The 26366-nt window shown below is 49.2% G+C and overlaps 3 protein-coding genes across 6 annotated transcripts; 1 reads left to right on the forward strand and 2 right to left on the reverse strand.

Annotated features, from left to right (window-relative positions):
* Window positions 1-107: 107 nt before the first annotated feature.
* enkd1 (enkurin domain containing 1) lies at window positions 108-4406 on the reverse strand. 2 transcript variants are annotated; one of them, XM_047015860.1, is made up of 8 exons: window positions 3790-4406; window positions 3283-3378; window positions 2909-3133; window positions 2275-2447; window positions 1889-2047; window positions 1535-1677; window positions 1099-1235; window positions 108-802 (listed from the first exon to the last, which is right to left on the reverse strand). In XM_047015860.1, exons 2-8 carry the CDS (start codon window positions 3365-3367, stop codon window positions 642-644), a joined length of 1083 nt encoding a protein of 360 aa, XP_046871816.1. In that variant the 5' UTR covers window positions 3368-3378; window positions 3790-4406; the 3' UTR covers window positions 108-641. The 2 variants fall into 2 exon arrangements, with proteins under 2 accessions (XP_046871816.1, XP_046871815.1); XM_047015859.1 differs by lacking the exon at window positions 3790-4406 and adding an exon at window positions 3679-3769.
* Window positions 4407-4470: 64 nt separating this feature from the next.
* On the forward strand, window positions 4471-14623 carry vdac3 (voltage-dependent anion channel 3). 2 transcript variants are annotated; one of them, XM_047015676.1, is made up of 10 exons: window positions 4476-4572; window positions 7888-8036; window positions 10081-10152; window positions 10509-10558; window positions 11517-11669; window positions 11809-11861; window positions 12078-12305; window positions 12674-12824; window positions 13110-13167; window positions 13364-14623. In XM_047015676.1, the coding sequence occupies exons 2-10, from the start codon at window positions 7892-7894 to the stop codon at window positions 13453-13455; spliced, it is 1002 nt and encodes a 333-aa protein (XP_046871632.1). In that variant the 5' UTR covers window positions 4476-4572; window positions 7888-7891; the 3' UTR covers window positions 13456-14623. The 2 variants fall into 2 exon arrangements, with proteins under 2 accessions (XP_046871633.1, XP_046871632.1); XM_047015677.1 differs by lacking the exon at window positions 7888-8036 and having other exon boundaries at window positions 4471-4572.
* ikbkb (inhibitor of nuclear factor kappa B kinase subunit beta) lies at window positions 14624-25768 on the reverse strand. 2 transcript variants are annotated; one of them, XM_047015675.1, is made up of 21 exons: window positions 25651-25768; window positions 24517-24611; window positions 22373-22493; window positions 21931-22000; window positions 21132-21220; window positions 20511-20600; window positions 20178-20302; window positions 19630-19737; window positions 19305-19434; window positions 18974-19168; window positions 18745-18859; window positions 18307-18430; window positions 17960-18111; window positions 17742-17803; window positions 17492-17595; window positions 17094-17143; window positions 16816-16915; window positions 16563-16710; window positions 16294-16391; window positions 15674-15767; window positions 14624-15213 (listed from the first exon to the last, which is right to left on the reverse strand). In XM_047015675.1, exons 1-21 carry the CDS (start codon window positions 25747-25749, stop codon window positions 15157-15159), a joined length of 2226 nt encoding a protein of 741 aa, XP_046871631.1. In that variant the 5' UTR covers window positions 25750-25768; the 3' UTR covers window positions 14624-15156. The 2 variants fall into 2 exon arrangements, with proteins under 2 accessions (XP_046871631.1, XP_046871630.1); XM_047015674.1 differs by having other exon boundaries at window positions 14624-15216.
* Between the last annotated feature and the right edge of the window lie 598 nt (window positions 25769-26366).

A 26366-nucleotide genomic window follows, 5' to 3' on the forward strand; every position in this document is an offset into this window, starting at 1 on the left:
CAATATATAATATATATATATATTGTATATACCCACGGATTAATAACTAAAGAAAACAAAACCATGTTGTAATAGAGGGTCCAGGGGTACACATCACCCCAAACATATACTAGCCAGTCCATTTTATTTTATATAAAACACTGAATAAATCTTACATTTGTGCATGACAGATTCATTGTACTCAGCAGTTGCAATAGAATAACAGCAGTATATCATACAAGTGACAATACAAACACAATTTATAAGAAAATACCGGGTAACGTTCCAGTCAGTTACAAAAGTTGATTTGATATCCATTCCACAAACCTTCAGCAATATACAAAATGTATATTGTCTGTCACCCAAGAGTCTATCAAGGATCAAACTGTGTCATACATTCAGTATCAGTAGTATGAAATACAAAGAAATCCTGCTTAACCTCAAAGAGGAAAAAATATTACTTAATTCAATCAATCTAACAGCTCTTGAGTCTGTACTATTTACAAGTTCACTCAGATTCAGAATATATATTTTTTTGAACATTTGTAAGCGCATTATGAAAATAAAAGTTATCTAACGAGAGAACACAGTTCCTTCAAGTCTTTCATGACATCTCCTCAGTCCTCTCTCCTCTGGCAGAATCTCCCCCTGGCCACTGGAGATTAGGAGTTGGTCTTGACGAAGACCTTGTCCCTGGAGAAGATCTTGATGGCCTCTTCTATCTCCGAGAGCCGCTGGTCCAGCTGGCTACGACGCGAGCGAGTGCTCAGGGTGTCGGCCCTCACCGGGAGAGAGAGCAGCTCAGCTACCAGAGTCTTGTGGGCTGGGAAGGAGAGAGAGGGAGGGGGACAGAGAGAGAGAGAGAGACAGAGAGAGAGGGGAGAAAAGAGTGGGAGGAAAGGAAGAGAGAAAGATATAGAGGAAGAGAAAGAAACAGACAGACAGATAGAGAACAAAGAGAGTCAGAAAGACAGAGTGAGGGATGGAGAGAGGGAGCAAAAGAGAGAGCGTGCATCAGGACGAGTGTTCATTTGAGCGCATCACGCATGCCTTCTAAGATAAGGAGCTTAACGGGAAGACTAGTCTGTAGGCACGCTGAGAAGAGGAGGAGAGACGTACTGTCTCTCAGGGTCTGCAGAGTCTCCTGTCTCTCCCCCTCTGGCATCAGGGTGTGGCCAGCTGGGACGGAGGGATCAGGGGTGTTCCTCCTCTTCTCCTCTGCTTCCCTCCTCCACTGCTCCTTCCTCTCCTCCAGGCTGGAGCGAGAGAGAGAGAGAGAGAGAAAGAGAGAGAGAGAGAGTGAGAGAGAGTGAGTGAGTGAGAGTGAATGAGTGAGAGTGAGTGAGTGTGAGAGTGAGAGAGAGTGAGTGAGAGTAAGAGAGAGGGTGTGTGAATGAGGGAGCATGGAGAAAAACATGATATGCACATTTCAGAGAGAACATGTTGTTCATGGTATATGGATGGTATATACACATCTCAGCACCCAGTGCTTGTAAACTGGTGCTACACAGGGGTAGTAAAGGGGTGATTTTGTGTTGAACAGAGATGAACTCACTACTGAGGGACCTGTCCCTTGACAACACTGGGAACAGGCTTGTTGCTGAGGCCAGTCAGAGACTGGGAGCGTCGCAGTCCAGTCTTCCTAGCCCCACGGGCGTTGTGGCTCACAAAGTCCACCGTCCTCCCCCGCACCTCCAACTGGGGCACCGCGAACAACAAAAGGCAGAAGAGAAGTCAATTCATCGTGAACGTAAAAACGTGCGAATCAATATTAGAAGTGAAAGCTTAGTGAGATCAATGGACCTTATATTTGATCCTGCATATCACATAACACAACACTAACCCCCCTAAACCTCCCAAAATCCCAGAATGTTATTCTGCCCACATCTGATACACAATGTCCTCTCACCTGCAGGCTGTGGGTGCTGTTGTGTGAGGCCGGACGAGGAGATGGACATGGAGAGGGTGAGGGGGGCCGCTGTGCTCGGGGGCGACCAGCAGAACCGCAGTTGGAGTGGGCTTTCAGGAAGTTCTGACACTCCGGCCTGGCAGGAGGGCTGGTCTCTTGCTAGGAGGAGAAATTGAGGAGCCTTATCTTCTGCACTTTGGTGGAGAATAACAACGTTCACAATCCTCTAGAAGCAAGTGGTCAAGCAGTGGCCGCAAACTATCAACAGCTACTCTGTCGACGGGAAAAAGGACGCGTGCGAGAGGGACAGGGTGCTACATTGAATGCTTGCTGACGGTGGATTGGATGCAGATCTCCACCTGGCCCCGCACGGGATGGCACCTCACCTGCAGCTGGGCCATGACTCTGGAGGGCACGTCCTGGTACTTGGGGGAGCTCCAGAGGGCCTTAACAGGCACGGGGCGGGCCTGCTGCCTCTGGACCTCCTGTTCTCGGCACCTCCTCTGGATCTCTCGGAGCCGGCGCACATTCTCCTTCCCATAGTCACGCAGCATCTGCTCTGAGGGACACAACACAGGTGCACGTTGTATGCATGTTGTATGTTGCTTTAGATACTAACTGAATTCAATATTAAATAAACAGCCTGCAGAGATGGGTGAGTGGCTGGAGCCAGATGAGAATGACTATCTACAGTACACCTAATTCAGTATGAAGTAGGCCTAGCGTATGTGATTTTATAGAGTAAGTTTCCTGGTTAAGGCTGCAAAAGGATTGCTGTCAAATCAAGTTTATGCATATCAAGTTTGACAAGCAAAACCGGACGAGTCACTGACACTGAACACACATCACTTACACTCTTACTACATATGAGTCAGTAACACCCCAAGTTTCAGTGCAGAACTCAGGCTGTCCTTGCATTCTAAAACCACTCCAACTTCGGATGGTTTTAACTGTGACTTGAGAAAAAGTCATAAAGTGGAGGGCGTGAGGACCCTGTGAGCAAGTACTGTTTGTCCTTACTGTGTTTGGGGGGGTTGGGGCTGAGAGAGATCCCATCCAGTTTGAGTAGGGCCCCTACCACACCTTTCTGGCCCCTCTCCAGGATGTGGGTGGCGTTGGGGCTGATGCGGGGGGCCCGAGGGGCACGGGCACTGTAGAAGCCAGGGTACATGACAGGGTCTGGAGCCAGGGGCCCAGACAGCAGGCCAGGGCCCCCTTCAGCATTCCCCTCCAGACGACCCCTGGCTTTGGTTGAACACATGTGAGGATGGGGGAGAGTGACGTTAACGTTATGAATGAATGACTATTTCACAGAACAATAATACTCAGCAGTGAGTGGATACACTGAGAATTAATTGAGCTAGGAGGTTAGAAGTTATGCTGTAACATCTTACCAGAGGCTGGTCGCCTGTAGTACTCAGGGAACAGAGAGGGGTCTGGGGGGATAGGCCCAGATATCATAGACGCTCCCTCACACATCACTCAAGCACCTGCACGAACAAGAATCAAGAAGTAGTCAGAATGAACTTGTTATAAGTATATAGATCAGATGAGCTAACTATTTAGCTAGTTTTCAAACGCAACAGAAGATACTTGATTCTGGTGAGCATGGCTAGCTAGCTAGGCTAGCGTTAATGGCATGCTAAGGTAAACTATCGTTCGCTGGCTATTTAAGTTAAGCAAACAGAGTTGACAGAATAGCATGAAAATAGTGTTTTAAGTACGTTGTAATGATATAAAAAGCGAAATGCAGATATTAGCGATTCTCCATGACCGTGCGTTCAATATACCTGTAAAATCTTAAAAGGAAGACACTTGTTAAGCCACTGACGTTGTTTGCTTAGACAACAACACGCAGACTGATGACGCAGTGTCAACACTACTCAAGCCGAATTCCTCACCATAGCAACGCTGATGACCCATACAGCAGATAAAAAGGCTCTGAACTTGTCATTACATACATTACGCTGACAAGTGAACAACTAGCGTGGACACATGTTTTCTAATTTTTCATAAGAAAACGATTAAAAGAAAACGTCAACGTTCAGACCAGGCTACTTTAGTTCAATCAATAAGTTTTGCATACAACTATCGCTACAAAGTAGGCTAGCTACACATTCAAATTTCAAACAATTACTGTAACCCATAACCTACTGTGAAGCTAGCTAAAACTTAATACGTGAAAGCAGTTCTGCAGGCAGTGTCCAGTCTGCTGTGTTTATAGTCACATAAGCAACACTTAAGTATTTTTAACCGACACTCTTATATACCAATGACCGACTGTGATTCGTTGTATGGGATATTCCCATACAACGAATCACAGTGATGTAGATACTCTCTTGCTCGCTCTCAGTCATAGTTTGACCATTTGGACTGCCAAAAGGCACCCCTGGATGCAGGCCAAGCCAGTCTGGTGTGTCAATTTTAAAACACCTCTCGCTCAGAGATGAAGCAATAGCAAATAACATAAACATTCCTAGAAAAAAAGGAAACGTCTGTTTGTTTCAACGGGTTGTTTATGCCTTGCCTCTTTCCTCAATGATAATTATGCAACGGCCCCGCCCTCACAGTGGATTGAATGCGCCTGCTCAGTCCGTCCGCCCCTCGCTGCTTTCTCCTTCACTGTGCCCTATTGCGCGATACACAGCGTTCTGAAACTGTGCGCATCGTTCAACCACTACAAGGTAGGAGAAATGGACGTGTACAGTGCATTCCTTCCTTCGCTAAGTGTCTAGACTGTTTATGTATTTGATGGTGTTGTATTTGTGTCTTTATGATTTTTTTTGAGCTATTGCGGGAGGGGAAACATGTAAAATCCGAGGGGGGGGGGGGGGGGGGGGGGGGGGGGGGGGACGAGTCCGCAATGTTCCAGGGCTGCATTGGCTTTACAGGCCTGTCAAGCAAACTACTAATGTCTGCGCGAAATCATACGCTTCTGTTTGTATTTTCTTATAATACAACTACTCGTATGCCATTAAGTAAACCACTGTCAGTTTAAAAGTGCATGCTATAGGTCGAATGTTAAACGGACAAAAAAAGCCTTATGCATTGAAGAATGAACAATGGAGTTCTGACCATCTGTCTATCCCAAAGGGCAATGTCATGCTATAAATTATGTGGGTATGTTTTAGCGAGTGTTGTTAGGGGATAAAAAATGGCCTAGCCTACTACTACAGTCTCCGTCCCGGGGACAATGACAAGCAGTTCATCCTCTTCTGTGGGACAGCTCTTTGCGCACGCACACGGTAGTTTGCATGAAATGACCATGAATATACCGAGGTGAAGTTAGTTTCATATTCGACATTCGGAATATTCCAGTTTTCAATTGCTAGTGCCGTCCCGTTATTGGCAACCCACCACTAAGACGTTCAGTAGGCTAACAGAGAGTGCAGCGGAGTCCAGTGGATGGTGATTAAATGAAAGTGAAAATTGAACGACTATCTGTGGAAAAGTCATAACATGTAACCTATAGTAGGCTACTGAACGTAATGGTATCTGTCGCTATCCAAAGTCCTGAAAGCATAATCTCAAAAAGCCCACGTCGATAAAGACCCTGAACCAACTGCTGTCTCCATGTTTTAGCGCCAACAGCTGCAGAATTAGAGATAGGGGATTTTACCTAGGATCTAACCCAAGTTTCAAGGTCAACTTTCTTGTTTATTTGTCATTTGTAACAAGTAGACTACGAGCACAGGAACAGTCCTTCTTGATCCGTTTACTTATTCCATAGGGGTCGAACCTAAATTATATATGGTTCTAGTAGCCTAGGCCTATACGTGAGCTATTATTATCACACAAAAAATAAGTGAAATAATCCTCTAAAGCATTTATCAAAATAGTATTCCGTACAATTCAACCTTATCGTACAGTGCAGTGACTTCTATTGTGCCACCCATGGTAGATGATTTAGACAATGGGTTTACCAGTGATATTGAAATATCTCTAAAACTGTTCTCTTGGATGACATGAGGGTCTGGTAGCACTATTACAAGTACTATATGAAAGTAGACCTCAAAGGAAAACAGGTTCTGGTCTGGTCTGGTGTGGCCAATAGGAATGTCATGTTGAGTAGGTCATGATACATGAACACATATCACCCAGGCCTGTGGGTCACATCCAGGCTATAAATTCAGTAGGTGTAACATGACTGCTGTCGTCCTTATCTCACACACACACACATTCCTCATCCTACATGTCAAACATGGGGTTGCCACTTGCCAGTGGGGCACTCAGCTTGGCAAACTGGTGAAGATATAACCTAGAGTCTGGTGAGTGTAGGATATAGAGTTTGGTGAGTGTAGTAGGATATAGAGTGTAGGATATAGTCTGGTGAGGGTAGTAGGATATAGAGTGTAGGATATAGAGTCTGGTGAGTGTAGGATATAGAGTGTAGGATATAGAGTCTGGTGAGTGTAGTAGGATATAGAGTCTGGTGATTGTAGTAGGATATAGAGTCTGGTGAGTGTAGTAGGATATAGAGTCTGGTAATTGTAGTAGGATATAGAGTCTGGTGAGTGTAGTAGGATATAGAGTCTGGTGAGTGTAGTAAGATATAGAGTCTGGTGAGTTTAGTAGGATATAGAGTCTGGTGAGTGTAGTAGGATATAGAGTGTAGGATATAGAGTCTGGTGAGTGTAGTAAGATATAGAGTGTAGGATATAGAGTCTGGTGAGTGTAGTAGGATATAGAGTCCTGGTGAGTGTAGTAGGATATAAAGTCTGGTGAGCTTAGTAGGATATAGAGTCTGGTGAGTGTAGTAGGATATAGAGTCTGGTGAGTGAAATGTAAAGAGACAGGATGACACTGTGTGACAAAGCAGTTCACCAGACCTAGGCTGAATACCTGCGGGTGTTGGTGGTGTCGTTTTAAATGCTTGTGCACATTTTTTTTTTCTTTGCTCAGACGATCCTTGTGGTCGTCTTGTGGTTTGGAAGCTCAGCAGGGCCGCCACATTGCTGTTAATGTCACCAGGTGTTTTCCGGTCTTGTGGCTAGTGATTCGTGGTGTCAATCTGACCCCCATGAGCTCAGCGAACATGTGCTCCTCTCAGGGGTGCAGAAGGAAAGGAAGGCGTAGAGTGTGTGTGTGTGTGTGAGAGAGAGAGAGAGAGAGGTGTGGTTTGTGTGAAAGTGGGAGGGGTGGGTGTTTAGGGGGTGGAGGTCAGAGTTATAGGAAAGGTGCTGAATGGTTGAAAGGGCAAAGCGACCATTTTGAAAACAGCACGGTCACATGAGTGGTAGTGTCGGGTTCACCCCGGCTGAATATAGAACAGGGGTTAGGGGAGCTGAGGAAGATAGGGGAGCGAGGTATTGGGGGAGAGGGGGAATGAAGGGGGCAACAAGGGACAAGGTAAGGAGGGAGGGAGGCAAGAAAGGGAAAATGTGCGTGCTTGTAGGGGTTGGTTAACTGAGAGACAGGCTGGCAATCAAGCTAGGTCAGCAGATTTCCCCTAGAATCAGCCTCTCAGAAACACACTGAAGCAGCAGGAAGACATGAGAAAAAGCCGTTGTGTGTGTGTATATGTGTGTGGTGTTTGTGTGTGAGGGTGTGTGGTTTACAGCCCAGTAGTCTCTGCAGTCCCACACACGTGTGGCCTATAGATCACGTGTCGCCAAACCCCTCCCTCTGTCAGTGCCGGTTCAGTTCAGAGCTGCAGAACACAAACCGCATGGCCTGTGACTGCATTAGCAGCCCTTCTCATTCCTTACATCGTGGTATCTCTTTAACGTCATTACAGGGACCTGTGTTTGTGACGCACGATGAGGGCCGAGTGATGTCAATTACAGAGGTTCATCTGAGCTGTATCTGGGTGTCGTTTGTACATAAGCCAAGCTGGGACCCCTTTTCCTAAAATGGTTCTGAGAGAAAGCCAGCGATTATGACCTAACAAAGAGGTGCCGGTGACACACAAAGGTCTCCCGTTGTTTGTGAGAACAGTATGAGAATGCATGCCAACGATGTGCTTTCCTTCCTTGCAACGTTCCCCCTCCGTCCCCAAGAGTCATGTCAGAGACAGCAGAGGAGCAGGTAGCGGCAGTGGTGAGCGTGGTGACTGCGGCGCTGGTGGAGGAGGTCACAGTAGAGGTCAAGCAGGCAGAGAGCAAAGGCAGCTGTGGGGCCTGTGAGCAGCAGACACCCAAGGGACCTGGTGAGTGGCGGCGGGGGTAAGCGAGAGGTGGTGGGTTGGGGAGGGGAGAGAGAGAGAGGGCGGGGGGAAATGTCTTGTCATCAGGGTCCCTCGACTATGGTCCCTACGTTGAGCTTTGATCCCACAGCTCTAGATAACGTCTTCTCCAACCCCCCCTCCCCCACCTCCTATACCTCCTCTCTTCTCTTATATCCTTTACGGTCTGTTGTTAGTTACGGGTGTGGTTAGGGAAAGCTTTGAGGTTGAACTTCCGACCGACTGAGGTGGTGAAGGAGAGGAGACAAGGAGAGCAAGAAAGGTGACTTTACAGACGAGTTGAGATGAAGCCCCCTGCAGAAGGACACGCCCCACTATGGCAATGTCACCTTGATACACAGAACATGCACTCACACACACACACACACACACACACACACACACACACACACACACAGGGCCCTGATGACGAGTAGCCTTGTGCATAGTGCGGTGAAGTGTGTGGTAGTGAAAACTGCTGAGTGGCCAAATGTGTCCAGTCTTACTCAATATTCTGTGGTGTGGCCTCGTATCAGGTTGGGTAGTACTGCAACCATGCAGGACCCCTCCACCGCATACTAACATATGCTAACACTGCATGCTGCATGTGTCATGCAGATGACAAACTTAACACTTAACTGCTAAATAACTAACTAACCAACCGCCCAGTCAATCAGCTGACAAGCCTTCTCAGCAGAGAATAACGCTGCATCTGGGAACAGATTTAGGTGGACATGTATGTACGCAGGTATTCATTTAGCAGAGGCTTTCATCCAAATCGACATTGCTCTTGATGTGCAGTCAAATGCTCTACCACTGAGCTATACCCATCCATCCGCATCAATGTTAAGCATACCTAGGTTAGGTTTCATGGGGATATGCCCTTGTTGCACCTTATTACACAACCCTGATTATAATACCCAACCAAGGAGGACAAGTCGGGGCGTCTCTCTTTCTCAGGTTACCTGCGTACTAAGTCACCACAAGCCCTTCGATTTAAGTGGTTCTATAAAGAGGTTCTGTTAAGCGGTTCTAATGAAGCGCTTGTATGAAGAGTCAAACAATGGTATGCTTTGGCAGAAGGTTAGCTATTAGCCATGCAATGTACCGGGCCCATCCAATCTTAATCTAACTCCACTAGCATTGGCTAGCATGTTGCCTGTCGAGGCTGTGAGGGCCAACATCGCTGTAGTATTCAGTGAATACAAAAGAAAGGCAATCCCATTGGAGATTACAATGCTAGCTGCTGGCTAGGGGAATACTGCCAGAGAATCAGTGGGATTAAGACTTGGCTGAGATGTGGGGGTGGTAGAGGTAGTTTATCACAGGTCCAGTGGTAGCCTAGCATAGCACCTACTTGAGGCAGTGTAGTCTAGACTATTAGCATGCACCCAGACAGCCTATAATAAAATAACCTAGTCTAGCCTGGCGTTGTTTAGGCTAGCAACCGGACTTAACCTAGTTTAGCTTAGAACCTAGACCTAGCCTAGCATAGATCCTTAGTCTATTTTGCAGGACCTGATTGATCCACTATTCAGGAGGCAATACTATATCAATACTTCATAGTATGGTAGTATGCTAGTATGGGTATTGGGATGAACCGCTACTGTAGCATACCCTAGCCTGGAATAGCTTCTATCAGAACAGGCCGGCTGACCATCAGTGCTTTCTTCACCAGCCGCGGGAAGGTGCTTGAAGTAAACAGCAGGTTGGCCAGTACATGTTAATCTGTTGATGCTCTGCTACTGTAGTTAGTAAACACTATGCCAACATGTTGTGCTACTATGCTGGTGTTTCCCTTCTAGAGAACCATGCTGAAGCATAGCTAGGTGCTTTGTGGACTTTTGTGTTTGTAGAGTAGCAACCTGTGTGTACTCTACTGACTCGTGCTGTGTGGAGATATTGCTGTTTACAGTGCAGTGTGTGTGTGTGTGTGTTAGCCTCTGTGGCCCTGCTGTACTGTATGTTTGTGCATATGTGTGTGTGTTGAAGTGTAAGTGATAAACCTTTCACCTTTGTTTCTCCACAGTCAAAATGGCCGTCCCCCCCTCATATGCTGACCTGGGCAAATCTGCCAAAGACCTCTTCAGCAAGGGTTATGGTGAGTCACACGTGCACTCACCAGTCTCTCTCTCTTACACACACACAAACACACACACACACACACAGTCCCCTGCATCTCCTTATCTGGGGTCATTAAGAAGCGAGAGCACAGGACTCAGATGGTGACCTCCTGACCCCTGACCTCTGGAGCGCAGTCTCTAGGGGTCACAGTGTCTGCCTCTCAATAGTCCAAAAAGCCTTCCCCCTTTATCTCCTCTTCCTCTGATTTCTCCACCGTGCACTATGTCCATACACACAGCTGAGGCCTAACATTTGTCTTCCTTTGTCTTCCTCCGTCTCCCCCTTTCTTATTGGTTGTCTGTCCTGTCTTCCCCGTCCCTCTTTTTTTCCTAGGCTTTGGTGTCATCAAGCTGGACCTCAAGACCAAGGCCCAGAGCGGAGTTGTGAGTTTCCTTATTATCCCTTTGTCTCTCTTCCTTGTCCTCTCTGTCTTTCTTCTCTCTCTCTCTCTCTCTCTCTCTCTCTCTCTCTCTCTCTCTCTCTCTCTCTCTCTCTCTCTCTCTCTATCTCTATCTCTATCTCCCTGTCTCTCTCTTTATTTCTCACTGTGTGTGCGTCTAGGTTTGTGTGTGTCTAGACCCCATGCCCCAGGGCTGTACAGTCCAAATGGCTGACTCACAGTCTGGCTCTATGTGTGTATGTCTGTGTGTGTATCAGAGTTTCTGTGTGTCTCTCATTGTGTGTGTGTGTGTGTGTGTGTAAGTGACCGTGTCAACAGGGCATATCCCTGCCTCTGACCAGTGGCCTGCAGAGCTCCCACAAGCGGTTGAGATCTAGACTTGAACTCGATAATACTTTAATAACACAAACGTACCAATGATTCCCTTCTGACTGGATGATACATCACACCACAGCATGTATCAGATCAACTTTGACACACGAGTGATCCTTCTTTTTTCAGATGTGTGTGTAAGAGTGAGCGATTCTTATCTAACTGCCTCACTTTCTCTCCTGTCTTTTTCCTGCTTCCTCTGTGGACTTCATTGTCAGATGGTAAGAGAGTGTGTGTGTGTGTGTGTTGCAGGATAAGCTGTCCTGTGTGTGTGTGTGTGTGTTTGTGAGAGAACTCTTCTCCCCAGTTTTCAACTTTGCAGCCACGTCCCAGCTGATAGACTACATCCCTCTTCACCTAAAGCCATAATGTCATTACATCCCCTCCACTCTCACCTCTCCATAACCCCTGTCACACTCTGGTGACGCCGCTGTCTTTTAACACGCGTCGGCGTTCTCGTCATCTGTCGATGTCCTGGGTTTGACGTCTCCTGCAGTGCTTTCTCGACAGTATGTCTGGTAATCCTCACTAACATCCCTCCCTCCTCTCCTCTCCTCTCCCTCTTTCAGGAGTTTGCCACCTCTGGCACCAGCAACACTGACACAGGGAAGGCCGGAGGCCACCTGGAGACCAAGTACAAGGTCAGCGATCTGGGCCTCAGCTTCAACCAGAAGTGGAACACAGACAACACCCTGACCACCGAGATCACCGTGGAAGACCAGGTGAGTGCCAGACCGTTCTGGAAACCAAGATGGCCGCCTGCCTGGTATATGAGTGAATAGACAGTCAATTATTTATCTGTCACCCCTTACACTCACTCACTCTCTTTCTCCTTCCCGCTCTCTCTCTCTCTCTCTCCAGCTGGCCAAGGGTTTGAAGGTGGCCCTGGACACCTCCTTCGTGCCCAACACTGGGTGAGCTGTCTCTCTGACTACATCCTGTGTACAGCAGGCCCAGAACAGACGGCATTAGCAAGACTTCGACAGACAGACAAGCAGAGACGCACCCAGATAGGCTGCTTAGTGTGTTTGCGGCGCTTGTGTTGAAGGGCGGACCCTCACAGCCAAACATTCGTTCTTTCCTCCCATCCCCTCCCTCCATCTTTCCATCCCTCCGTCTCCCCTTGGCAGGAAGAAGAGTGCCAAGCTGAAGACCGCCTACAAGCGGGACTTCATCAACATGGGCTGTGATCTGGACTTTGACATGGCGGGCCCCACCGTGCACGCCGCCGCCGTTCTGGGCTACGAGGGCTGGCTGGCCGGGTACCAGATGGCCTTCGACACCGCCAAGTCCAAACTGGCCAAGAACAACTTTGCTCTGGGTTACAAGGCGGGAGATTTCCAGCTTCACACCAACGTGTGAGTGGACTCACACTCACTGTGTCAGGTCGCTTTGCACGAAACATCGGAACATTTAGCGAAACGAGCAAGGACTCGATGTGTCTGTGTGAAATGGTTGTAGCGCCGTGGTTAAAACGTTTGACGGCAGATTAAGATCAAGAGAATGCGGGTTCAAATCCCCCCTAATTTAGATTGAATTGTCTGCTAAATTAGTACATTATTATTACATGTAGTCATCGGCATGGACGAAACCACAGACGATCTTTAGTCATGAAAAGAAGATGTCGGAAAAAACGTCCTTACCGCCGTCTAGACACTCGGGCTCGACCGCCGGGCAGTGGGGGTGACCGTGGAGCCCAGGCCTCACCTGTGTCTCTGTGTTTCAGTAACGACGGAACCGAGTTCGGCGGCTCCATCTACCAGAAGGTGAACGAGCAGCTGGAGACGGGGGTGAACCTGGCCTGGACGGCGGGCAGCAACAACACCAGCTTCGGCATCGCGGCCAAGTACCAGCTGGACAAGGACGCTTCTCTGTCTGTGAGTCTGAGAGGCAGAGATGAGGGGGGGGGAACCCATGCAGGATAGAAATACCCCCCTTCCTATGTCTTTGTCGGGATCTCAAGAGACACCAGCTTCTCTGTGTCTTTCTCTGTGTGTGTGTCTCTCTCTCTCTCTTTCTCCCTCTCTCTCTCTCTTTGTCTGGCTTTATCTCCTTCCCGCCCTCTCTCCAGTCCCTTTAGCAGTTTAAGTCCACTCTTGGTTGGCTGTATCATCTGCCTCCACATGGCATGACTGCTCATCCCTCTTTGTCTCCCCCTTCAGGCCAAAGTGAACAACGCCAGCCTGATTGGAGTTGGATACACGCAGAGCCTGCGGCCAGGTAACCGACAGGGCCACACCTACCTGCAGCACGCCCGCATACAAACGTACCACACCCATCAACCTACAAACATAACTCACCTACCTGCCTACAAACATACCAACATAACACCCCTGTTATCTATTCTCTCTCTCTTTCCCTCCTCTCTTTCCCTCCCTCTTCTCTCTTCCCCTACTCTCTTCCCGTCTCTCCGTAGGAGTGAAGCTCACCCTCTCAGCTCTGATCGACGGGAAGAACTTCAACGCCGGCGGACACAAGGTGGGCATGGGCTTCGAGCTGGAGGCATAAGGACGAAGGCACGAAGAGGAGGAGGAGGAGGAAGAGAAGAAAGTATAGAGCCTGGTTCCGACAAAACCTCCCTTCCAAAAAGTCCCTTGTCACACCTTGTCACATGTCCCCTCTGTGCGCACAGAAACACACGTACACCACCCCGTTTTTTGGCCTTATCCCCTTCACCCCCACCCCCCCCGGGCACCCTCCACGTCTACAACCTGCAGTACTGTAATAAACAGACGGACTGTCAGCTACCCGAGTTGTTCTTTTTTTGTCTGGGTTCCATATGATGTACGGCAGATCTCTGTGCTCTCTCCGTAGCAACGCCCCTTTGTCAACAAACAATCAAGCGCATAAAAAAAAAAACCTCGACAACGAGGCCGAGCGAAACCCGCAGGGCTCCTCACCTCAGACGGAGAACCGATTTCCCCCGATTTGGACGTTACCTGGCAACCCCTCCTCGAGTGGCTCCGCCCACCATCTGCGTTCTCTTGGGAGTGAATGAGAGAGAGTCTCGGAGTTCCAACTCAGGAAGGGTCACCAGGCAACGCCAGGTCGGGAGTAGGGCGGGAGGTGAGACGGAGCCGGGTGTCATGACAACGACTTGGTCCATGGTTCAAATACGTGTTGTGGGAGAAAGGCTGAAGCACTCTTCTAGTACAAATCCGTTGTGATCATTTCATCTTTGCCTGAGATCATGTGTTATATAATCATTTGATTCTTCTACACTACAGAGATTAATAGTAGGCTTTTGATTTTTGCTGTGTTTGTTGTAGCTGCTGTGGAAGCACATCAGAACAGTAATGTTGTCAAACGTTGTAGAAATATGTTCTCCAGAACAGGAGTTACGGACTACGTACAGAGAGGGTATTTATTATCTGTTTAACTGATATTAGTAAACTGCAATACGAGTGGATGGCAAATCCAGAGTGCTTAGTAGTAACTCATTGATTGGTTGAAATTTGTGACCTTCAAACATCTCCATCGTGAGTCGGTTTCCATGGTTATGCATTATGGGAGGGGCTTGTAGCAGTTGATTGTTCCTCTGTTTCATCTTATCTATCCAGTCTATCGTTTTCGTTTCATTTCGTGTCTGTGCTGTGCTTGAAATGAGGAAGGTTACGGATAGTTCAAACCTCAAACTGACTTTTAAGGAATTCATGGAATAAAGAATGTGAAACAGTTTTGTGTATGCATATAATTTTTTTACACAGTTTGAACAAAGTTTCCTATTTCAAACTTGACAGGGATAATTTGTTCTCAACACCAATACATCAGTTAGTAAAATTGTATTCATAATAAATACATTTTGGTAAAAGAAAAACAAGATTCTCAGGGCTATAAGAAAAGTATACTGTCTTGCCTGTCCACACACTATGCACACACACAATACTAAAACAATAACACTTATTTACAACAGCAACATTTTCTCCTGGAAAAACCAAGGTACTTGGTAAATGTCATATCAAAATGTTTCCAGAAACTTTGAAACAGATGGAGAAGGAATGAAATAAACTCTTAAATGTTTTTACACTACGAAGTATCCCAAAAGCTAGAACACTTGCAGCCATCCACAATCCTGATGATGCTCATCTTGACCACTAGAGGGCAGGGTGGGTGTAGGTTGAAGCACTGCAGGGTGCAGGTGGTTTACAAAAACAGGAGCTGTGCAGGACGATGGTTTACACGGCCTGGCAGACCGACACGGCAGTGGCCTCAAGAGAGGTCGCTGGAGAGATCCTGCTCTCCACTCAGCCAGGACCAGTCTCTGAGCTTCTAGCGGAGAGAGAGGGAGAGACAGGAAGAGGGAGGGAGAGAGAGACAGGAAGAGAGAGAGAGAGCGAGAGAGAAACAGAGGGGGAGAGGGAAAGACAGGGAGGTTATATTTGAGTGATTTTTTGAGGCCCTTGTCAGGTGTTAGGTCGCATGTGTGTGTGTGTAGGTGTTAGGTTGTGTGTGTAGGTGTTAGGTTGTGTGTGTGTGCGGTCAGGTGGCTGAGCGGTTAGGGAATCGGGCTAGTAATCAGAAGGTTGCCGGTTCCCGTCTGTGCCAAATGACGTTGTGTCCTTGGGCAAGGGGGGGAATGTCCCTGTACTTACTGTAAGTCGCTCTGGATAAGAGCGTCTGCTAAATGACTAAATGTAAATGTGTGTGTAGGTGTTACGTTGTGTGGTTGTGTGTGTGTGTAGGTGTTCCGTTGTGTGTGTAGGTGTTAGGTTGTGTGTGTGTGTACCTGCATGTCGTTCTCGGCCGCCTGAGTGGTCTCTCTCAGCAGACTCTGGAGTCTGCTCTCAAACGTCCTGCTCTCCTCCATCAGAGACTCGTCCCTGAAACATCCACGTGTGTCATCCACACAGCTACATCCACAACAGCTACATCCACAACAGCTACATCCACAACAGCTACGTCCACAACAGCTACATCCACAACAGCTACATCCACAACAGCTACGTCCACAACAGCTACGTCCACAACAGCTACAACCACAACAGCTACATCCACAACAGCTACATCCACACAGCTACATCCACAACAGCTACATCCACAACAGCTACGTCCACAACAGCTACAACCACAACAGCTACATCCACAACAGCTACATCCACACAGCTACATCCACAACAGCTACGTCCACAACAGCTACATCCACAACAGCTACGTCCACAACAGCTACAACCACAACAGCTACAACCACAACAGCTACGTCCACAACAGCTACATCCACAACAGCTACATCCACAACAGCTATAACCACAACAGCTACATCCACAACAGCTACGTCGATTCTCAACTCCACCTGTGTGTGTGTGTTTCTGTGTGTGTGTGTGTTTCTGTGTGTGTGTGTGTACTTACAGGTGCTGTAGGCTGTGTCTGGGGCTCAGTAGAGGGGGGACTGAGGAGTGGTTGAGTGCCCCATCTGGACTGCCACTGACAGGGCTGCGCACCTTACTCTGCAGGGGGAGGGGAGGAGAAGGGTCCGGATGATATCAACCATGCTCTTCCTCAGCCTGCGGCTGTGTGTCTGTGTGTGTGTGCGCGCATGTGTCTGCGGGCGTGCGTGTCTGTACGCGCGTGGGCATGCGTGCGTGTCCGGACTTGCGCGTGTCCCAGCGTCCACTCACACAGGCCACCTTGAGAAGGTTCCAGAGCTCCCTCTGCCGTTTCTCCTGCAGGTTCATGAGGACCTGCTCGCTCTCCACCATGCTCTGCACCACGCCCTCCACCCGGGGCAGCATCTCCATCGCTCGCTGCCGGCACGTCACCGTCTTGCTGCACACACACGCGTAGTTACACACAGGGATGAGCATACGCGCAGATACACACACACACAGGGATGGGCTCAGCTATTCAGAGAAGCGCGGACTGTGGGGCGACCTCAGGTGTGTGTAGAAGTCTCGTAGCTTCTTCTCGTAGAACTGGACAGCCTGCACCACCAGGCGAACCACTTCCTGACTGTCTCCAGGGGCTCTCTGGTCTGGGGGACAGAGAGAGAGAGGGGCGGGAGAGAGATGGAGGGGGGAGAGAGAGAGATGGAGAAGTGGAGGGAGGTCGATCAAAGGAAAGATGGAGGGTAGAGGATGTGACGGCCTTAGTACGATGGCACGGTCAATGGAAGAGGGAAACGTTTTTTGAAGGAGGAGGTGAATTCTGACCTTTGGGCTTCTCTCTCAGCTTACGAACCAGCTCCATCGCTTTGCCCTCACTGGGAGAGAGACAGAGAGAGATACAGAGAGAGAGAGAGAGAGAGAGAGAGAGGACGAGAAAGAAAGAAAGGGAGGGAGAGAGAGGGAGAGAGATGAGAGAAGGCAGTTATGATAGTCTGTGGTGTGTTTGTGGTCCCTAATCACAGGTGTCCCTGCGTAGCTCATTACATCCCTTCCTGCCTCTCCAGGGTTCAACCCCAAGTCACGTGACCCACAGATGCGACCGACAACCTCTCACAATCACCGCTTCCACCAGCTACAGCTGTGCGCCACTGGCAATTGGATGGCAGGCAGGAAGGGTGTGCCCAGAGGAGTGGGTTCAGCCAATAGGAATGGGCTTTACTCACAGTGTGTCCAGAGCCTCTCCACTCCTCCAGGGCTGTCTCTGGAGGTCCACGATGTCGGTCTGCAGCATCATCATCTCCTCCTCCAGCTTACTCACACTCTCCGCCTGACACACAAACACATGCATACACACACCACATAGACACACACAAAACGGATGGAGAACATTTAGAATGCCGTCTGTAAGCGCACACACGCACACACACGCGCACACACACGTGAGCAGGGACAGAGGGATGTCTCCAGTCCTACCTGGCCACAGCTGACTGCTGTCTGCTCCATGTCTCTCCACACAGCAAGCAGCTTCTCGGAGGCTGAGGACAGCATCATCATCATCATCATCATCATCATCGTCCTCCATACTCCCAGCCTCCACCTACATCAGTATCTATACCTGGGATCCAGTCATCTATGCCTGGGATCCACTACCCATGCCTGTGATCCAGTCATCTATGCCTGGGATCCACTACCTATGCCTGTGGTCCTCTGCTCCTGGTACTTGTCCATGTCGATGTGCAGGCTGGTGGTGAAGAACTCCAGCTTGGCGGTCAGTCTCTGGTGCATGGACACCATCTCGATCTTCTGCTTGGACAGAGAGGAGTTGTGCCTCAGCAAACTCATGCTGCAACAGAGAGACACACCCCGCACGGCCGTCTGTGAAATAGAGTGTGTGTGTGACACGGAGACGGTGTGTGGGAGAGAGCGGGAGAACGTGCGTGTGAGTGAGAGAGAGTGAGTGAGTGTGAGAAAGAAAGAGAGAGAGATAGCAAGCGTGTGTGTGTGTGTGATGGCGAGCGCGTGTGTGTGTGAGTCTTACATGGCCACCTTCTGGCCCTGCTGCAGCCGCTGCCAGTCCTCCTTTAGGGAGCGGATGGAGTGCCAGGCCTGCCCTGACGTCCTCCTCTGAGGGCTGTAGGACAGCACCTGCTTAGGGTCCCTCTCTACCGGGAGAGAGAGAGAGAGAGAGACAGAGAGAGACAGAGAGAGAGACAGAGAGAGACAGAGACAGAGAGAGAGAGAGACAGAGAGAGACAGAGACAGACAGAGAGAGAGAGAGACAGAGTGAGACAGAGACAGAGACAGAGACAGAGAGAGAGAGAGAGACAGAGAGAGACAGAGACAGACAGAGAGAGAGAGAGACAGAGAGAGACAGAGAGAGAGAGAGAGCGAGGGTTAAAAGTCAGACAAACGGATAATGGGAGAGGGAGGCTGAAAGAGTGAGAGTGCGGGAGCGGGCGAGTGTGTGGGAACTCACGGACAAAGCGTATGTTCTCAGGGAGGGTGCGTGGGTTGAATGGAGGCTCGTAGCTGCAGGAGGAACGATCAAACAGGAAGACCAGGGGCAGGTCGGCACGACGACCATCTACTTCCTGATACACACACACACGTCAAATATGAACGCTAGTCGGGGGGCCCCACTAGCATTAAAAAACAGACCTTGTGTGTGTGTGTGTGAGAGAGAGAGAGTGTCGATTGTGTATTACAGTATAGTCCACGGCACACTGCACGGCCGTCCCGCTAGGCTCCAGGGCTAGTCCCGCCTCCAGCAGGAGCTCCTGATTGGCTGGAGGGATGTCGGTGTCACTCGCGATTCGCTGCTGTAGGTCTGCGACGCTCTCACTGGCTGAGACTGGGTACACGAGCATCTTAGCGGAGACCATGTTCAACACATGAACTAGCTGGAGAGAGACAGAGAGAGAGAGAGAGAGAGAGAGAGAGAGAGAGAGAGTGTGGTGTGAGTGGGTTTATGTGTGTGTATAGACGTATACTGTGTGTAGACGTGTGTTAATGTGTACACGTGTGTGGTGTGTGTACCTTCAGCTCCAGTATGGCCTCCAGCTGAGAGAAGCAGTTGCTGGGCGTGGCGTCGGGGTCCTTGCCCCTCTCCTGGGGGGACCACCTCAACATGAGCTGCAGCCACTTCTCCAGACGCTCCAGCAGCAGGCTGGGACACACACACACACCTGCTGAGGTTATCGGGCTGGGGCAGGTGTGTGTGTGTGTGTGTGTAGCTGTTGAGGTTATCGGGCTGGGGCAGGTGTGTGTCTGTGTGTGTGTACCTGCTGAGGTTATCGGGCTGGGGCAGGTGTGTGTGTGTAGCTGTTGAGGTTGTTGGGCGGGGGCAGGTGTGTGTGTGTACCTGTTGAGGTTGTTGGGCTGGGGCAGGTGTGAAGAGAAGCGAACTTCTCCTGCTAGATCTTCATAGATGTGGATGTCATCATCATGCTTCTGCTTCAGCTTGTTATAGCTGGGGGGGGGGGGGAGGGGGGGGGGATGTCAGTGTGGAAACTGCCAGACACACACACATGCTCACACACACACACCACGAGCGAGGTGTTGACGGCTCCTCCCACAGGTCCAGCTTGGCAGACAGAGCCCAGGTTTCCAGTCATTCTTCATTATTCTCACAAAATGTTATAGTTTCATAGCATGCTGAAATACAATGTTGTAATAATAATAAGGATGTGGAGAGTGGCCTGTCTATCACAACATCGCCGCACCCCCCATTCAGCAGGGTTAGCAAAGCAGGTCCGAGTTCAACAGGGGACGTGACTGACTTATGCCATGATTGGATTTCATCTGAATGCGTGCGTGGGTTACGGTTAGGGTCAGGAGTGGGTGTGTCTCTCTGTGTGACTGTGTGTGAGTGTTTCTGTGTGCGTTTGAGTGTGTGTGTGTGAGTCATACCAGCGCACGGGGGTCCATGTTGGCAGGAAAGGGCGGAACCCTGTGATGCACTCAAACACCACGGTCCCAAAGCTCCAGTAATCCACCGTCACCGTGTACTTCTGCCTCTCTATGAGCTCTGGAGCCTGGGAGGGGGGGGGGGGGGGGGGGGGGTGAGGGGTTAAGCAAGAGAAACAGACCTGCTCTTATCAGTTCGAAACCCGGCACTAGAAGTCATCGGGGCACACCTATTATGACCTATGACTAATCACCGAACGAGGTGGAAAACGGAACAGATACCACACAACACACATGCACACCCCACAGACGGACACACACGTGCGCACGACGTACCAGGTACTGCAGTGTGCCCACGAAGGACATACATAGGCTGTTCTGGTCCAGCTCCTTGGCATAGCCCAGGTCTATGATCTTATTAATCAACTGAAAGAGGTAGAGGGGGAGGGGGGGTCAGAGAGAAAGAGGAGCTTTCGTAAGACATCTTTTATTACGGTGAATCTCATTTTGATGAACACAATAGAACAGGGTGTTCTGGTTTCTTTAATATGTCTGGCCACCGTTGTGTAACGGCACGCTGCTGAGAGCTGAAGGGGACGTGAGTTGAGACAGGCAGGAGAGACTAGGTCTGGTGAGGTGAGACAGGCAGAAGAGACTAGGTCTGGTGAGGTGAGACAGGCAGGAGAGACTAGGTCTGGTGAGGTGAGACAGGCAGGAGAGACTAGGTCTGGTGAGGTGAGACAGGCAGGAGATACTAGGTCTGGTGAGGTGAGACAGGCAGGAGATACTAGGTATGGTGAAGTGAGACAGGCAGGAGAGACGTATGGTGAAACGAGACAGGAGGAAGAGACTAGGTCTGGTGAAGTGAGACAGGCGGGAGAGACTAGGTCTGGTGAAGTGAGACAGGCGGGAGAGACTAGGTCTGGTAGGGTGAGACAGGCAGGAAGGAGGAGATACCCTCTTCTCTCCCTGCTGCAGGACGATGTTCTCAGGCTTCAGGTCTCTGTGAATGATCCTCCTCTTGTGAAGGTAGGTCAGAGCAGAGGCTGGAGAAAGAGAGAGAGAGAGAGAGAGAGAGAGAGAGAGAGAGAGAGAGAGAGAGAGAGAGAGAGGAGAGAGAGAGAGAGAGAGAGAGAGAGAGAGAGAGAGAGAGAGAGAGAGAGAGAGAGAGAGAGAGAGAGAGAGAGAGAGAGACAAGAGGACAAGGAAGAGAGACAAAGGATAATAAGGAAGAGAGAGAGAGAGATAGTTAATATGCCATGTTCTGAGGTGACTTCGAGAGCATTTCTCCATACAGGGACCTCCAGTGAGATCAGGCGTGCTCTCCATGGCTGGATCATGCTTCCTACCCTACTATGTGTGTGTGTCTCTGTGTGTGTGTGACTAAGGGGCGATGGTTTAGGTCATGGATGATGTCACTAGAAAGTCACAGTGAGTGACCATCCAGGAAGTTAACCACACTGCCAGTGTAGCCGGTGTGAATCGGTGAAACTCACTCCTCAAGTATCTAAACAGGCCAACCGCGTCAATGAATAGCTAGCTTTTCTTTGGCGTAGCTGGTAGTGGTCGCGCTTGGGAAGTCAGAAGTGGCGTGTTCGATACTCAGTGAGGAATGAACACGGTCCGTAAAACTCTGACAGAGCTTGTCAGACCACGTCTGTTGCATACAAATACACAACACACGGGGAGTACTAACAACCGCTACACCAGCACACACACACAAACATACATACACTTTGCCATGTTAAATACTCACATATATCCTTAAGCAGGATCAGGACAGAACCCTCACGCATTCCACAGCAGTTCTCCAACAGGTTCAGGTACTGCAGGCACACAAGCACACACTCTGCATTACACACACACACACACACACCAAACCACACACAACCAGAACCCCACACACACACTCACTCTCTCTCTCTCTCCCTCCCTCACACACACACACACACACACACACTCCATCTCTGTCTCACTCCTTCATATACACTCCCTCCCTCACTCACACTCACACTCACACTCACACTCACACTCACACTCACACTCACACTCACACTCACACTCACACTCACACTCACACACACACACACACCAAACCACACACAACCAGAACCCCACACACACACTCTCTCTCTCCTTCCCTCACACACAGTCCCTCACACTCACACACACACCCCGCACACAGCAGTCCCGGCTACCTTGCGCAGGTCCCCCCCCTGGCAGTACTCCATGGACAGCAGGGGCAGGTCGTTGACCCCCAGGGCCCTCTGGAGACCCTCGGGAACCTCCCTGGCTGCTACCACGTTCACATGGTCCAGTCTGAGGGGGAGGGGAGGAGAGAGAGAGAGAGTGAGAGAGAGAGGGGGGAGAGAGAGAGAAGATAGATATAGAGGAATGAGAGAGGACATACAAGAGAGAAGGGATAGAGACGGAGAGAGAGTGGAGGGAGAAGTATAGGCGGAGGTGGTTGATACACATGGCTCGGTCAAACTATCGTCCCATGTGCACGGTTCTCTGTGGTTCTCTGATCTAACAGTTACACAGTTTAATGATTAAATAATTACAGCCCAACAATTCAATATCAAACTGAAAGCTTTACAAGGGAACATATTTGAAAAACAAACATATTTATTTAAGTCCTCGACAGACACCATAAAACTTTCGTACATCTACCCACCCTTTATTCTGTTTTTCTGTTATTACCAAAACAATACTACCCCTCTCCATTTCTCTTCACTACTCTCTACCTCTCCCTCTCTCTCTCCTCCTTTTCTCTCTATCTCTCCTGTCCGCTGTCCTGGCATAACAGAGTAACAACCTGTTTTTCATGGTCACAGACAGTTCCAATACACTCCAATAAAAACCAGATTGTCACTAAACACACTGAGACCAGACCTACCAAGTGATCCTTCATAGAACCAAGACCAACAAACACCAACACCTGCCATAACCACTCAGCATCAGTATGGAGGTGTGTGTCCGTAAGTGTGAGAGTTTGTATGTCTGTGTGTGTATGTGTGTGGATATGTCAATGTGTGTTTGTGTGAATACACGCTGATTAGAAACACCAGCATAGAGACGATACTGGAAACATAAGCCTGATTAAAAAATCTTAAACCTATAATAATTAGATGAATGTTTGCGTTATTAAAATCAGCGTGTGTGTACCTACATGTTCAATAGCACTACTAAGTTTGTCCTACTATGCAGAACTGCGATACTAAGTGCTGTGTATTTCTGTACATGTGTGTGTGGCAAGTGTGTATGCGGCGTGTGTGTGCGTATGGGGCGGGTGCGTGTGCACGTGGGTCTGGCCCTGCTGCTTTTCCACTAGCGATGTGTGGGAGCAGGCCACGGTTGAGGTGGAGACCACGTCTGTCTGACAACAACACACTTGTTAAAACCGTGACCCCAAAGCAAGACACCCTCACACCCACACACACACACGAGCACACACACACGAGCACACACACACAAGCACACACACACGAGCACACACACACGAGCACACACACACGAGCACACACACACGGCACTCAAAAGAAAACAAAGACATTAGCGAGTCAATCCGAGCGGCTCGACGCCCGACCTCCTGAAACCACGACAACAACACTCGATGAACCCAAACCAGGGGCTCCGCAATGGAGCCGAGGTTCTCTGCCCTTTACAGAACGACCAACCCACACGCTGGAGAGACTCGAATGTCCTTTAAACGTGTTGTGGTCAGCTTTATGACAAGTGGGGTCTAAATGTTGTATTCGAGGCTATTTCGAGAAACAGATTTTGGGGACAGGACATTAGGATGTCTCTGGCTGTCATGGAATTTTCCACCCTGCTAAGAGGCGTCAGGACGTGTTGACGGGTCCAGAAATGGCAGAGTCGGGCTCTCTGCCCGGCTAACCGTGGCTGGGTAATGCATCTCCCAGCCCAGACGTTAGGGAGACCAGGGAGGCCCAGGATGGTCCAGAAAGAGACCAGAGAGAAACCGGGGACACACCAAAGAGAACACAGAGAGACCAAGGAGAGCCCAAAGGGACCAGGGAGACCACCCGGAAAACCAGACAGACCAGGGAGAGACCAAAGACAGACCAGAAACATACCAGTCAGGACCGGGTAGGACAAGACAGAGACCTGTCAGGACCAGAGAGAGACCAGTGCAGGATCTGTCTGTTAGGGTGTGGACCAGACAGCAGCCAGAGAGAGGAGCTTTTACCAGCTGTGTGACAGGAAGCTGTAGGTGGCACCGAGAAGGTGGCCGGGTTTGACAATCCCTCACAAACATTCTCATGCTAACACATACACACACACACACTGTCTCTCTCTCTCACAAACACACACTCACCTTTTCATGATCTGGATCTCCATACACCAGCGCTCTCTATTTCTCTCACTCAGCTCCTGACGACATTGCTTGATGGCAATCTGCTCCTCCGTGTCCTACACACACACACACACACACACAAACGGTTTAAGGTTAAGGTCTGAGTCACACTAATCGCCTCATTCATCTGTGACCTGTACACTTCTGAGAAACTATGTGCATGACCAACACTGCCAAGCCCCCCTCACCAATCCATCAACCCAAAGGACGCCTTTACCTTCTCGATTACACATGACATCATCAATAAACCAGGAAAACACCGCAACAGATGTCATCACCACTGATACTCAGGAAGTTGCCATTGAAACAGGATGTGAAATCATCACAATGGTGGGAGTGGCAGCAGTTCTCCAACCCCATTTCACTTCCATCACTTCCTGCATCGCTTGCTCTTCCTCTGAATCCGGCTGGCGGTGGGTGGGGCTAAAAGTTATCTATAGTGACCGGATGATGATGATGCCCGTGTGACATTTCCCCGCCGAGAGAGCGAGTGAAGGAGAGACAAAGTGAAAGAGAGAGAGAGAGAGAGAAGAGTGGGAGTGGGTCCGAAATACATACAAAATGGAGGGGAAGAAAGAGAATAAGAAATGCAGAGAAGGAGGAAGGAAGCTCATGAGTCATCGTCCCCTACCCTGAGCTGTGACTCCCAGGGTGCACTGGGGTGAGGGTTCCCACCGAGCTGAACACAAGCCCGGGTCATCTCACACAACCTTTTAGTGACACAGAGGCTGTGCTTGTGTTACTTGGGTATCGTTTCATTCGACTTCCCCAGCCCATTTGAACAGGCTAATGGAGAGGAGAGGCAGTAAAACATTCTATTCCTTTCAACCGCCCAGGTGACATCACCTGAGGATGAAACAACCTCTTTGTGCCTCAGAAGAAAGAGTTATAATGCACCTCATAAAGAGAGAGAGAGGGGGGGGGGGGGGGGGGGGGTCGAGAAAGAGAGAGAAAGAAAGACTGAAAAAAAGATAATGACAGAGAGAGAGGGGGAGAGAGACAGAAAAAGACTGATTAAGATAGCGACCTGTTGAGGAGGAGGCCTGAAAGAGAAGAAAAGTAAAGAAGCATTCTAGATTCATCTAAACTGTTTACCTTGTTCACCCATAACGTCACGTTTCCAAAACCTCCATTCCCCAGGCATTCCTTCAGCTCCCATAGACCGCAGGTCTGGATCTGCTGCACTCGGTTCATGGTTCTTTCACAGTCCAAAACCTTGTCCAAAACCTCTCCTGGTTCAAACCTTGATGGATCGTTCACTGGTCTTACTGTCCACTGATGCTGCTATCTTCCCCGGTCATTAGCGACTTAATAGCTTTTGGTATGTTAGCTGGTCACATACCAATCACATCAATACTCGAGACAGGACCTGCACGTCAATACAAAAGACCTCATTAATGGTATGCTTCACAGGTAAAAGCTCCACTATTTATCATGTATGTTTTGTTTTTTTAAACAACCGTGTAATATGCTAGTAAGGAATGTGGGATACATTATATGTGTGGGTATGTTTACGTTTGCGTGACCAGATACAAATTAGCTGACATTTTAGCACAACAAAATACACTGTCAATGTTGTTTCCTTCACTGTCAGGCCTCCGTCGGACTAAACCAAGTTATGCAAACTTTTGAGATAATTCGAAAACTATGAGGCTATATTAAGAAATAATAAAAACCGGCTCATGTTGTCTCTAATCGCTTTGGAATGTGACCTTAAATCCTCTGCCATAACACAACTGCGCGCTTACAACACACCTTTCGTACAGTGGGAAAGTCTTACCTTGGTGCTTTGACCGTCACAAGTTAACACA

Source organism: Hypomesus transpacificus, unplaced genomic scaffold (genome assembly GCF_021917145.1).
Source record: "Hypomesus transpacificus isolate Combined female unplaced genomic scaffold, fHypTra1 scaffold_31, whole genome shotgun sequence".
NCBI lineage: Eukaryota > Metazoa > Chordata > Actinopteri > Osmeriformes > Osmeridae > Hypomesus > Hypomesus transpacificus.